Source organism: Athene noctua, chromosome 15 (assembly GCF_965140245.1).
Source record: "Athene noctua chromosome 15, bAthNoc1.hap1.1, whole genome shotgun sequence".
In the NCBI taxonomy this organism is placed as follows: domain Eukaryota; kingdom Metazoa; phylum Chordata; class Aves; order Strigiformes; family Strigidae; genus Athene; species Athene noctua.
This window is the reverse complement of record NC_134051.1, coordinates 8,357,840-8,371,212: the sequence shown is the minus strand read 5'-3', so window position 1 is coordinate 8,371,212 and position 13,373 is coordinate 8,357,840. Positions and strand designations below refer to the sequence as shown.

The following is a 13,373-nucleotide window of genomic DNA, read 5'->3' as shown; positions in this document are numbered from 1 at the left end:
GGGACCATGGTTGTTTTCAGTGCTGGGCTTTTTCACTTGATTCTTCTTGATGACAAAGGGTAAAAGTAGCAAAGGGCGCTTGAACTGTTACGGGCTTTTCAAACAGCATTTTCTAGCCTTGCTGTATCCAGTTATCTATAATTTGCTGCTAATAAAAACTGCTGGGCTGGAATCCTCAAGGCTGGGGTTTCTTCCACAAAGCATCTTGAAACGGGCTACATCTAACTGTGAGCTCCAGCAAGGCGCGATGTCGGGTCTCGGGCTGCTGTGTCCAGCACTGTCACCACCGCGCCCAGGGCGGGCTCCTCCTCTTCCTCGCCCTGTCCCTGGCGCAGGGCAGGTGCTGGGGGGGTTTATCTCTGCAGCCCCCGCCTGCAGGGCCATTAAACACCCACTCGGGTTACGGTGTGGCGGGAGTCCTCCACGCAACCTCTAACGAATTTAAACGCGCGGTTTTAACTTAAACTTTCCTTGCGTAATGGCTCGAAGGGTGGTTTGGCAACGCCGCCCCGCCTCAGGAGTGTGAGGGGAGTCACCGCCTCAGCTGCGCCGGCCTCGCTCCTCGGCAGCCCCCTCGGTCCGCTCCGGCCGCGGGACGGAGCCGGGCGCCGGTGCCAGGGCCGCCGCCCCGCTGCCGGCCGGGCCCGCGGAGCCCCCCGGCGCCCCGCGGCGGGCAGCGCCCCGCAGGCGGCGGAGCAGCGCGGCAGGGCGGGCCGGGGCCTCCCGCCGGCGGGCGGAGCGGCGCCTGCGCCGCGGCCCCGCGGGGACCCCCGTGCCCGGCGTCTCGCGAGAGGCGGTGGCGGCGCCCGGTAGCGGCGGGACGGGCAGCGGGAGGAGGAGGAGGAGGAGGAGAGGAAGGCTCCGCCGCCCCGGCGGGAGGTGAGCGCGGGGCCGCCCACGGCGGGGTGGGGACGGCCTCCGCCTGCGGACGGGGCAGGGCCCGGGGTCGGCGCCTGAGGGGCCGGGCCGGGCTGGGCGGCGGCGGGGCGCGGGTGAGGCGGTCCCGGCGGGGGGTGCCGCCCCGCGGCGGGGCCGGGGCCGGGCGGGCTGCGGTTATGAGCGGCAGCCGGGGCACGGCGCTGCCCTCCGCGCTCCGCTCCGCGCTCCCCGGCGGCCGCAGGGGGCAGGTAGGGCGCAGCGCTGGCGGCGGTTGGGTCTGTGGGCGCTCAGAGGTCTGAGGGGCGGCCAGCGGCTCTGCGGGGCGGTTCCTCTTTCCACCCTGGAACGCTGGTTTCCCCCTCGGCCGCCGGTGCTGGGCCTGAGGCTGGGTGACGGCCGGCGGGTGCAGCGGTCCCGGGTCGGTTTGCAGTTTTATGTCGCTTCTGGGCTCGGGAGCGGCTGCAAAAGCAAACCCGGGAAACAGCCCCCTCGGCGGAGCCTTTCTACCGGCAGCGCAGCGTGGCTGCGAACGGTGCCTCACGGAGACGGCCCTTAGCGGGATTAATCCCGCTTGAACTTCGCGCACGAAACTTCAGCGCGGAGCTGCGCTGCGTGCGGCGGAGAACCAGGGTTCCTTCACTCAGGTGCCCGTAAGGCGAGCGCGGACTGTGCGGGAGGCAGGGGCTGATTTCTGGCCCCTGTGTTAACGCACAAACGCTCTGGGGTTCTGTTGGGCCGGGCTGTAGGCAGCGAGGCTCCGCTGAGACTCTTCCTGTGTTTGTAAGGCCGGGGATGATGGATGTGCTTCAGAGGTAACGAACGAACAGGACACGCAGCGTTTTGAGAACTTCCTCCTGGAAATCTGAAAAATGTGGTTGCTGAGACAACTTCCAAGCATGGCTGTTAAAGAAGAGGTGACCAGTGCTGCCAAGCCTGTACAAACCAGGCTTTGTGGCAGCAATGGGGGGCAAGGTGCTGGGATAACTACATAGATGAGGACATTCTTTTGCTCGTCTCTAGCATATACACGCTAATTTGGGGCAATGCAAGCCCGATTTTTTGCTTACACTGTGCATCTATACTAATGTAACTGCTGATGTCTTTACATGGGTCAAAGCTTCCCTGCTCTGCAAAGGGTGCTAGATTTTTTGGAAAGCTGGGGAGAAGCAGTTTGCTGAGTGATGGCTAAACACGTGAAACTTGTTGTTGGTACCGTGTCCATCTGCTTTGGCCGACAGGAGCTCATTCTCCTGCACCTGCAGGAGGTTAAATTTGTTCCACTTCTCTAGAGCCTGCTTATTCCCGAAGTGTAACTGGTAGCAGGTGCGTGCCATGATATGTGGGTAAAGAAGGCTGTGTGGGTTGAGGGATTGTTGGTGAATGCAGCTGCCCCAAGGGAGATATTCATTTGAATTGGGGTTTTTTGTATGCTTTTAAAAGTTCTCATTCTACCTCTTTCCATCTTCAGAAGCAGATAAAGCTAAGTGAGCCATCTGAAATCCCATATCTTCTCACGTTAGAACGAATGGGTGCTGGAGGAGGTGAGCTGGTGCTTAGTGCCTGACCTGTGCCTTGAGCTTCCCCACGGGGAGTTAGGAGCAGTGAGAGAGGGACAAGCCTGGGGAAACACAGAGCAAGAAGAGATGGAATCTGCGCCCAAGCCTTTGGATACACAGTCCCTTTGAAACCATTGCCGTCATAAAGAGGGGATATTGTCCCCTGTCTCTATAGCTGTGTGTAAGGGCCTTATTTTCTGTAGGCCTTACTGCTCCAGTAAGTGAGCTGGAGCTACTTTCTTTTACAAAGAGAAGATGCTGTGGGAGAATGTAGTCGTTACACAAAGCTGAGAGGAGAGGAAGAAAGAGACGGAAGTTACTTGAGCTGTTGTTTGCCCTGAGAGCAGTTACAATCAGGCTCCTCCAAATCCCTGAGGAGCTGTATCTGCAATAGCTTTTGCAATAAGGGTGTTAGGGACACATCCTCCTTTTCTGGTTTTAAATGAAGGTTTGAGAGATCATTATTTGACATGGCAGCTTGTGATAAGAGAGGATGGGACCAGTGACCTCGGACTTCAGTGGCTTTCTCGGGCTTGGGATGGGGAGAAGAGTCCTTGGTTCACACCCAGGCCAGGTTCAGGTTGGAGATGATCATAGGACGGCTGCTCAGGGGACTCTCTGGGATGATTATAGCACTTGGTCCGTTTCCCGGTTTGCCGGCGTCATGTCACAGAAGCAGCTTTGTGTAGATCCTGGTGCACGTTCTTCTTGGCTGGTGGCTTTGGGTTAAACTTGAATGTAAATTCTTGGCTCCTCCTGGAGGCTTTTCCTTTTGATTCTGGCAAAGAGGATGGAGGCGCGTTCCCTCTGATGTGCACAGAGACCTGTAATTTGTGCTTTCAGTCTGCTGTCTCTTTATGAAGTGCTCAGGAAGAGGATGTATCGTAGTCAACAGAGTAACTCTGTTTCCTGCAGCATTTTTCTTGTGAGGGGGAATTAAGCTGTGTTATTGCTCTTTTCCAGGGTTCATCTCTGGCACTGATAGAGTTAATAGAAGTGGAGTCATTTCGATTCTGTGCTGCTTGCTGCTGTGTGTCTTGGAAAAGCCAAACGCTCTGGCAGGCCTGCGTGCTGTGTCCTGGAAAGCAGGCTCCAGCCTTTGGGGTGTGCTCAGTGAAGCTACATTATGGTGGGGGCTTTGACGAAGAGCCCTCCTGTTTGCCCGAGGAGTGTGTGTGCCACAGGCAGTGTCTCTTTGCTTCTGCTGCTGCTGCTGAGAGGGTGATCTGTCCCTGCCGGGGTGGGACAGCTTTGCAGAAGTGCTAGTGGGCTGCTGTGCTGCTGCCTGACGCTGCGGAAGCTGCTGGGTACAAGGATGGCAGAAAGGGATGCTCCATGCAGCTTTCTGGGGTTGCTGCATTCCAGCCAGCCTAAAGGTCTCAAGCAGCGTTGAAACCCAGTGTGCGAGGGATTGTGTGTGCAGTGGGCACCCTATTCATGCAGAATAGGAAGCAGTCCCTGCCCTGAACAGCTAACCACTCAAAAGCAAGAACAGACTCAGGCAAAATGCAAACCCAGAAGTGTGCCAAGCAGTAGGCTTGGCAGCGTCACTCCATTATCTTCTGCTGTTGGACTGAGATGCTTGGCTTGAAGTGCTGACGCACATATGTAATTTGCCCCTTCTTTAACTCTGTGCTCATCTCTCTGGGTATTTCTTCTTAGTTCTGCTCTCTCGTCAATCTTGACTACCTAAATGTAGAGAATTACTGCTGAGTAATACCTGCTTCTTGTTCCGCAGAGTGCAAAGTGTAATGTCTGCAGTTTCTTCAGCTCCTCTTCATGTGGAGAGTAAGAGCCTGGCCCCAGAAAACACAGTGTTTGGTGTTGCAGTGCAAAGCCACGTGTTAAGCTGCAGCTACATAAAATTTCTGGCTCTCCCTACCCCCAAAGTGTAAATAAATACACCAGGGTGGAAAAACCCTAAACCTTTGGTTCTGTGTTTTATGTCTTTTTGGACAAGCTGAGCCAATACTTTGATATGTAACCGTATCTGGTATTGATCCTGTTTGTTACTAAATTCTGATCTAATACTTTTGGTTTAGTGTTTGAGACCAGGACTTTATTAATGTCTGGCATCCCTGGGCAGTAAGCACAGCTGTGCAGATGGCTCCTCAGACAAGTCATTCAGTGCAAGGCTGCTGTCAGCTTCAAAGGTCCTGAGCAGGTTTCCCCGTGGGAATGTCAGAGCTCAGCAGTTCTGCATATCTGGCCTCTCACATCCCTGTACTGGGTAGGGTTGGTGGCTTGTGAACTGGCTGGGGAGAAGCCTCTGTGTTTCCAGAGGAAGAGATCCCCTGTTTTCATTTTGAAAAGCATTTCAGGGTAGCTTGCCCCAAAGGGGTTTTGTTTTCGGAGCTGGTGTTCATAGGGTTTGTTCTGAAGTTATTGAAGGAATGGGGATGTCTGCAGAAAGGGTGGCTCTGTTTTCTCTCTGTAGGTGCTGTTCTGTGTTTATAATCAAGGGCTGGACTGTGCTTGGAGGGGAGGAGGAGATTGGGGTGGCTACTTTTTGCTTGTCTCTTGATGTTAAACCTTGCAGAAAAAGGCTGTAAAACAGCAAACCGGGGTTTCTCTCTCAAAATACCAGATAGCTGCTCCTCACTTTACTAGGTTTTTCTTCCTTGGCTTAGGTACTGGCTCCTTGATCACTTGGGGAGAGAGCAAGGCTGGTTTGCCAGCCTGCCTCTGTGAGGAGCCTCGGACCAGAAAACATGCAGCAGTGTGGGGAGATGGATCTCTCTTGAGCTTGCTGGTGGAAAGGGGCTGGGAGTCAGCAGGAAAGCAGGTGGCAGTGAAAAGGTGGGACTGGTTGAAGTAAAAAAACCAAACCTGGTGCACCCTCCAGAAAAGATCTGCGCTGCTTTTTTAACAGTGATTTTTCACCTGTCTTTGATCAAGAGCTGTTAGGGATGAGCGTGATGGAAATACAAATTATATTCAACCAGGAAAAGAGGTCCTGACTCGAGAGTCTGGATGTGGTCAAAGATTAACCAGAACATCCTTAATCTCAGAAATCATTCAGTTAAAAGTAATCATTCCTTTAGATTTTTATTGATGTGTGGCTCTTATCGGGCCTGTGACCCTTTGGGGTTTTTGTAGGAAAACTATTTGTGTAATCTCTGTTCTTGACAACATGAAGTAGCTGCCAAGAGAGGTCGTGGAGGTGACATCTATTGGGTGCCATCACAACTCGGGTAAGATGGTGCGTTCAGGTCAGTGATGTTCTCAGCAAGGTCTTGCTTTAGCCACTGAGGCAACACCATCTTCAGCTGTATATTTATGACTCCAAGGTCTTTGTTTTCAGCACAGTGGTACAGAGGATCTTCATGGGGAGATGGCACCACAGTGTGATACTGTAAGCTGATGGGTTGAGCCCTCTTTTTCTGTTGTGTGTTAGATTATGTTTAAAAATCAAGGAGGTCTGAAACGTAGTTGGCTCTGTATACTTTGTGTATATAATTGTATTTTTTTAATACTCTCAAACTTCCCTCTGTAAACTCTTGGCCTGAAATATTGATATTTATTTTTTAAAAGAAACCAGAGCTTCTCTTGAAATCACATGACTCTAGAAGCTTGAGATTGATGGAAAAAAACATGATTGCTGTGGAATCTGGTAAAATCGCAATATATTATACCTCCTTTTAGCCAGTCACACTCTTTTCTTTGGGGTCTCTATGGGTACCTCAGACTCACACAGCTCTCCCCACGCCAAAACAGATGGTCAGCCCCGCCATGAGTCTTGATTACTCAAAGTCATTCTCTCCAAACCGGAGGGATTAAGGGTTCAACTAACTCTTTTTTCTGGTACCTTTCCAGGCTCCTGGTCTGCAGCACCATGCTGGATCCCAAGCCTCACTCTGCAAGCCAGAGGTGAATCCAGGTGAAAGCCAGCTATCACAGTAGGTGTCAGGATGACCAAAGCACGGCTCCTCCGTCTCTCTGTGGTGCTGGTCTCCATCTTCATGATCCTCCTGATAATTGTGTACTGGGACAACGTGGGAACGGCTCACTTCTACCTGCATACGTCCTTCTCCAGGCCTCATTCCCCTGGAGGCATCCCTGGTATTGTGGCAGGTGAGGACTGGGAAGCCTTGCCAGATGTGGATGAGTTTTTGGCAAAGCTGCTTAGTTCAAGCCTGAAACAGAATAGCTCTATCCCCCGAAAGACAGAGCAGCTACTCGTCCAGGGCTCCAGCAAGCCTGTGGTGAGCAATTTAGAGGAGAACGTGCGGGGCTATGACTGGTCTACGCACAATGACAGAAACAGCTTGGACCAAGAGAAACTGCAGATAGAGAGGCAGAGAACGTTGCGAGAGTTTTGTGCCAATTCCAGCTTCACTTTTCCCACCAAGGAGCGCTCCTTTGATGACATCCCAAACTACGAGCTCAACCACCTGATCGTGGATGACCGCCACGGCATCATCTACTGTTATGTGCCCAAGGTGGCCTGCACCAACTGGAAACGGGTGATGATTGTGCTAAGTGAGAGCCTGCTGGACCAGGGGGTGCCCTACCGGAACCCTCTGGATATCCCCCGGGAACACGTCCACAACACCAGCACTCACTTGACGTTCAACAAATTCTGGCGCCGTTACGGGAAATTCTCCCGGCACCTTATGAAGATCAAACTGAAGAAATACACAAAGTTCCTCTTTGTACGAGACCCTTTTGTCCGCCTCATCTCTGCCTTTCGCAGCAAATTTGAGCTGGAGAATGAGGAGTTCTACCGGCGTTTTGCCATCCCCATGCTAAAGCTGTACTCCAACCATACCAACCTTCCCACCTCCGTTAGTGAGGCCTTCGGGGCAGGCCTCAAAGTCTCCTTTTCTGACTTCATCCAGTACTTACTGGATCCCAGGACAGAGAAGATGGTCCCCTTCAATGAGCACTGGAGGCAGATTTACCGTCTGTGCCACCCGTGCCAGATAGACTATGATTTCATCGGGAAGCTGGAGACGCTGGATGAGGATGCTGCTTATCTATTGCAGCTCCTCAAAGTGGACAGGCTGCTTCGTTTCCCCCCCAGCTACCGAAACAGGACTGCCAGCAGCTGGGAAGATAACTGGTTTGCCAAAATCCCACTGGCTTGGAGGCAGCAGCTCTACAAGCTTTATGAAGCAGATTTTGTACTCTTTGGCTACCCCAAGCCAGAAAACTTGCTTAAAGACTAAAAGTGATTGGGTGGTGGGTGTGGGAGGGAACATCTGAAATACCAAAAATGTTAAAAGCCTCCTCATTTTTGCTCTTAACTCCTTTCCCCATACAGGTTGGTACAATGGAATATATTTTTTCTACCGCTTCCCCTTCTGTTTTTGCAATAATGCCAGAGCCCAGGGTATTCGAGCCAGCTGTGCATATGCAAAAAATGCCAGGTTTTTTTGTTACCATTTGTTTTCTGTTTTTTAAAATGTCCCCATGTTTTGCAGTGGGCCGCTGCCCTTGGTCACTCTGCCAGCTGTGTCCTTCAGTAGCTTTTTATTAATACTTTTTAAAAATTAATATATTTAAGATATTTAATACGAAGTGTGTGTCGTGGCAAAGGAAGGGAAGGAATAAAAAAAAAAGTAAAAGAGAAACTCAAGAAATTATGCACCTGCCTCTGTGTGTTGTCTCAGGGCTGCTGTTTTGGAGGTCTGAGGTTTGCAGAGCACTTGGATCTCTTTGGGAGCTGGGTTTCAGTGCTGCTGCCTTCACTGGCCACGTCTGCTGGTGGTCAGGGCAGTCAGATGGGTCAGTGCCTGCCTGCCAAACAGCCCTGGAAAAATACTAGTGCTCCGGTGACGTGTGCTGCCAGGGTTATAGGAAGGAAGTGGTGGTTGGGAGCAGTGACGCCGAGCCCCGCGCGGTGTTCCGGGACAGGCAGGTGGCCATTGCAGTACCTCTGCACTGCTTCACCTTTCGGCAAAGTGGTGGTGGAACTCTACTTTCCAAAAAGCTGCGGTTTCTTGGCCCCTGTGTATCTTGCTAGTGTGGAGCATCTTTCACATCCCGTTGCAGAACAATGCCTGAAGTTCTTGGGGGTTGTGGCCAACCTGGATGGGCAGAGCGTGCTCTCAGGTGGACGTGCTGTCCAGAAGTTGGCATCCAGGCTTCACACAGCAGTAGCTGAGGCAGAAAGGCAGGTCACCAATTCGCAGCCGGCTGTGGCGTGCTGCTCGGTGGCCTGGTCACTGCTGCGTACAGTGCAGGTCCCTTGGGAGCTCCTGTGTCCTCATTCCTGTGCGTGCTTTAAGGGGACGTGGCAGGGATGCAGATGCTTATCTCTGGAAGCAGATCTGAAAGGTTTCTTTCAGTCAGCAGGCGTCAAGGTGAACTCAAAGTTTGTTTGTTTTCAGAGTGCCAGCTACTGCTCGTGATGCTGCATCCTCATCCGCTGCCTTTCTGTTTATACCAAATGACTGATGCAGATTTAATCATCTGCCTTGCTGGGACCTGCTGCAGGAGGGATGGTTGCCCACTGTGCTGGGAGCCTGTGGGCTGCTTCCCAAAGGAAATTAATGCTTTAGAGAGACTTTTTGTGTCTCATCAGCTGAATCTGCTTCTCTTATTCTCTCTGAATAGCTCTGCAAAAACTGTCTGCTTTGCAGATTGAGCTTGCAACTCTGAAAGAGCTGAAATGCTTAATTATATTTCCCTGGGCTGTGGATGGTATCAGTGATTAAGGTCCAGGGTCAGGCCTTGGGAGGCAGCCTTATGTTTTGGGCAGACTTCTTTACATTGGCCTTTTACTCAGTTTCTCTCCAAGGCCATCAGCAGACGTGACATCTCTCCTCTCTCCTTGCTTTCCCAATCTCTGTACACATACGTCTTCTTGGCATTGCATGCTCTTCCTAGCGAATGTGCCGTGAAGCTTTTTAACCTGTAAATGAAAGGTAATTGCTAGTAGTTATGCTCGAAACAAAGGATTTGTTTCTCATTGTATTCATGCCACTCTCCTGTAATTCCTGCAGAGATATTTGCAGTTTAAATTAGCCTGAGGCCATGATCAAGGTCTTGGTGCTTAGCTCTTCACAGCTTGAGGAAAAAGGAAGTGTTTGTTTCTGAGTCATTATATAAAACTAATAATAGAAAAGTGTTGATCTATTCATTTTTTTTTCCAGTTACCAGCTAATTGCTGCAAAACAGAAAGATGTTGAGAATCTCGTCTCCTGTAATGAGTAATCCCAGGAGTCTCTTGGTTCCTGCTACATTTACATTTCTTCAGGGTGGGTTTGTCTCGCTCTTCAGAGATACAGCATGGATGTTTTTGTCTCTTGTCTTTACAAAGCGTTTATTTATTTTCCCTCTTTTAATTTAAATTTAACTGATGTTTAGTATGTATAGACATGGGTGGCTGGGACTGTAGCGCTGATGCTGCGCAAACTTCCTTCCAGCTGCTTTCCCTGCACCTGGTTCTGCCTCTTCCTGCCCTTCCAACCTGTGCCTGGCCAGTGTATCCCATGGTGTCTGCCTCCTCAGCCGCAGTTGTCCTGTGATTCACAGCCATGACTTGTCCCAGGCAAGAGCCCAGCAGCCTCTTTTCAAGGTCACCAGCTGCCAGTCAATCACCTGGGGCGGAGGAGGAACAGGTTGCAGAGTGTTACCATCGATTTTGGCAGCAAGGTCCTGGTTGTGTGACTGGCAGAGAAGGTGCAAAATGGCTGCAAATCCTGCACAACAGCTGCTCCATGTGATGTGAGAGTGTGTCCTCTGCTTAGGGTTGCCTTGAAATTTAACTGTAATAGAAGAAAAAGCCCTCCTTTTCCTTGCGGACATTGGTTAGAGGGGAGAGACTTTGAAAGCACTGATTTCTCTCCTCTCTCTCCATCCAAAGCTGCATAAAGGGGGTAAATTCCAGTGTTATGTGCTAATACCACCCTGCATCACGCTAGGGTCCAAAACACCCCGTGTGCAAGGTTCAGCAGGCTGCCTGCATCCCGAGGGCTTCAATCAGCCTCCCAAAGAGCTGCAGTCAGGAGAACGTATGGATGGCATGAAGCCATTGGGGTTCTGTCTTCTGTACTTTGCCACTCACCCTGTGAAGTCCAGCCTTTGCTGACATGCAAGATGTTTTAATATTTGTAGGCACATACCCAACCAGCACACTGGGTGCCATTGACATTCTCTTCATTTCCCATTGCCACACTTCAAAGCGCTTGCTGGGAGGAGCAGTAAAGCTCTGATGGAGAGGGCTCACTTTGCAGTGGATGGCTTCTGGGTTCCAAATAGTTTGTTCCTTGCTGCCCTTTTCTTTTGAAGCCTTCCTTCCCCACCGTTCCACCACTGTGAATGTATTGTTAAGAAGTCAAAGGGGATCCAGGCTGCGCTGAGCTTTGTGGTAAGACCACTGGGTTGCCAGAACTGAGATGTAGCCTCTGGCTTTGGGAATGTGCATTTTTTGTGGGTTTCTTGCTCTGTTCTGATGATGTAAAAGTGAGGGTGGGGGGGAAAGAAGGACAAAGAGTTCAACCAGCTATGCTTCCTTCCCCCCTGGTTTCCTAAGGGAGCTGGAATTTGGTATTTGACAAATAATGGCAGAATGATTGGAAAGGGCAGGCAGTATGCATCCGTGCTGGCTGGAAGTCAGAAGAGGGCTAAAAATCCTGAAATATAGATGGTTACAATACTAGTACTGATTTTATAAGGGGTGGAAAAATGCTTTGAAGCAGCCTATTTGTGTCTGAATAAACCTGACTCTGTCATTTCTTGCTCAGCCTGCAAAGTTACATCCTGTTCCCCTCCTGGCTTGCTGTTCCCTAGGGTTGACCACTTGGCCAAAGTCAGCACGAAGTCTCTAACCAGGCAGAACCGATGCGCAGATGCAAAAATAACCTGGGATTTGACCAAGATGTTTCCAGCCGAGTAGAACTGAGACCATCTTTAGTGCTCACTCAGTGTTGCAGCCAAAGTCTTTACACAACCATTGAACAGATTCAGTCCCTTGCTGTTTGATGCCACATTCACTGCTACAGTGGGATGCGTGTGACCTGGCCCTGCAGCCCCTACGTCCTCCAGGGAAGGCCTGACAGGCCTCAGAGCTCTTTGCTTTTTCAGCAGTGACATGGCTTTGCCAGGGTACAGAGTGTTCTTAATACATGGGTACCTTTGCATCTCAGTAGTTTTTGCCCTCACCCTTAAAATCACTTGTGGTTTAGGGGGACAAAATTGTAAACTCTACCCAGGGATAACAAAAATTTGCCGTGGGATAACGTGTGAGATGAAGCGCTTTGGCTGTGTGTTTTGCATCCCTCAAGGTGGCACTGGGAGGATGGAGGGCAGGGGATGAATGGCAGCATTGAAAGGGTGGCGAAGAAAAGCTAGTTTGTTCCTTCTTATGTAAGCGGGACCTTCGCAGCAGCCCGGGAAAGCCGGTGACTTGGCAGGGTGCTGCGTGGCTGCGGTGCAAACTGGTGCCAGGGAGGGTGCGGGGTGTGGCGACTTTCAAGCAAGTGGTGTTGCTTGAATTTAAGGGCTTGCCCATGTTGGTCTTGCTTGTAAACCCTCTAGTCAGGGGCGGGGGGGAGAAAAAAAACCCAAAAGCGGGATTTAATAAAATCATTGATATGTGGCTGTTTGGGGAAGAGATGGGGAGGATGGATGGTGCTGGGTCTGGAGCAGGCGTAACGTAGCTCTTCTGCTCTGCTCTCTCCTTGATTAAATCATATCGGGGATCTCGCTTGGACTGTGGAGGGTGAGGTTTATTCTTGCAGGAGCTGGGTAGCATTTGGCCTGGGTGCTGCGGGAGAGCCGGGTGCCAGGACGGGAGCGGTGCTGGGCAGGGCTGGCCGAGCCTCTCGCCGCAGTCGCTGTGTCTGCGAGGCACGGTGGGAGCCGGGGCCGTGCAGCCGCTCCGCAGTGGCCCATCTGAAACCCATTTTCTGTTCTGGGATCTGACAAACGCTGCTGCTGCTCCCCCCAGCCTGGCTCCCGCAGCAGCAGGGGTCCGTCTCCTACACCCGCTGCCGGTGGCAATTCCCATCGCTGGTGCCCTGTGGAACGACTGAGCAAAGCACGACCAGAACCTGCACTCAAGCGGTTGTGCTCAGCAGGAGCTTTTATTTGTGCAACCTGCGTTGCAGGTAATGCCCAGCCTTTGGGGCACAAAGGGCTGGAGTATGGGGGATGTAAATACATTTAAAAGTGAGTGACACCCCCTCCTCTTCTGTGCTGGCTCACTGCTGGAGATGGGAATCGGGCCCTGCTGTCTTTCCCTGCAGGACATGAAGCTCCTTTCCCTTTGTCTCTTCCCAGTGTCCCGCTATGTGCAGCACTACCAGTGTCCCCTCCGGCATCCCCATGTGCCGTGTTGCCTTCCCGAGGGGATGGCTGCAGCAGCCTGATGTCCCCACAGCCCCACTTCGTCTTTGCTTTTTGTGGTTTTGCCTTGTTCAGGGATGGCTTAAAATAAAAAAATTAAAAAAAATAAGGGGAGAAGTTGTGTAGCAGCTGGTTCCTGTCAGGAGAAATGAGAGATCAGCAGCTTGACCCTTGATGAGGAGGGAGGGAAATTTCTGTGCCAAAACCCTCTGGCTGTGGATTTGGGCACCCTGAGCCACACCCCCTTGAACTTGAGCCTTTCTTACTCTTTAATGCTCAGAAAACCCAGCTGCCTCCCTGAAGATGGTGTTTCCTTGCCTTGGGAGGCTTTGGGTTGCAGCCTCAGCTTTTCTTTTGTTTTGGCCTGGGGGGCAGCACCTGCCAGCAGTGGGGAGGGGGTGATGCATCTGTTTACCAGCATTGGGGTGCAAGGTTTTAGGCTCTCACCACTGACAGGCCAACAGATGTGGTGAATTTAGGAACAAACCTGACACTTGAGGCCCTGGAGGCCCCTTGAGAAAGCTGTTGTGATACTCAGTGGAAAGCAATCACCTTTCTGCAGGATTTTTTTGTTTCTTCGTGAACTTTCCCTGAGACTGGAAAATTAATTGCTGCCACAGAATACCAAAGGCTCTGGAAAGC

The 13,373-nt window shown here is 51.5% G+C and overlaps 1 protein-coding gene across 2 annotated transcripts; it reads left to right on the top strand.

The window, feature by feature from the left end:
• The first annotated feature begins 774 nt into the window (after window positions 1-774).
• CHST12 (carbohydrate sulfotransferase 12) lies at window positions 775-8,539 on the top strand. Of its 2 annotated transcripts, none has more exons than XM_074919170.1 (2): window positions 775-879; window positions 6,252-8,539. In XM_074919170.1, exon 2 carries the CDS (start codon window positions 6,347-6,349, stop codon window positions 7,604-7,606), a length of 1,260 nt encoding a protein of 419 aa, XP_074775271.1. In that variant the 5' UTR covers window positions 775-879; window positions 6,252-6,346; the 3' UTR covers window positions 7,607-8,539. The 2 variants fall into 2 exon arrangements, with proteins under 2 accessions (XP_074775271.1, XP_074775272.1); XM_074919171.1 differs by lacking the exon at window positions 775-879 and adding an exon at window positions 1,027-1,127.
• Window positions 8,540-13,373: the final 4,834 nt, after the last annotated feature.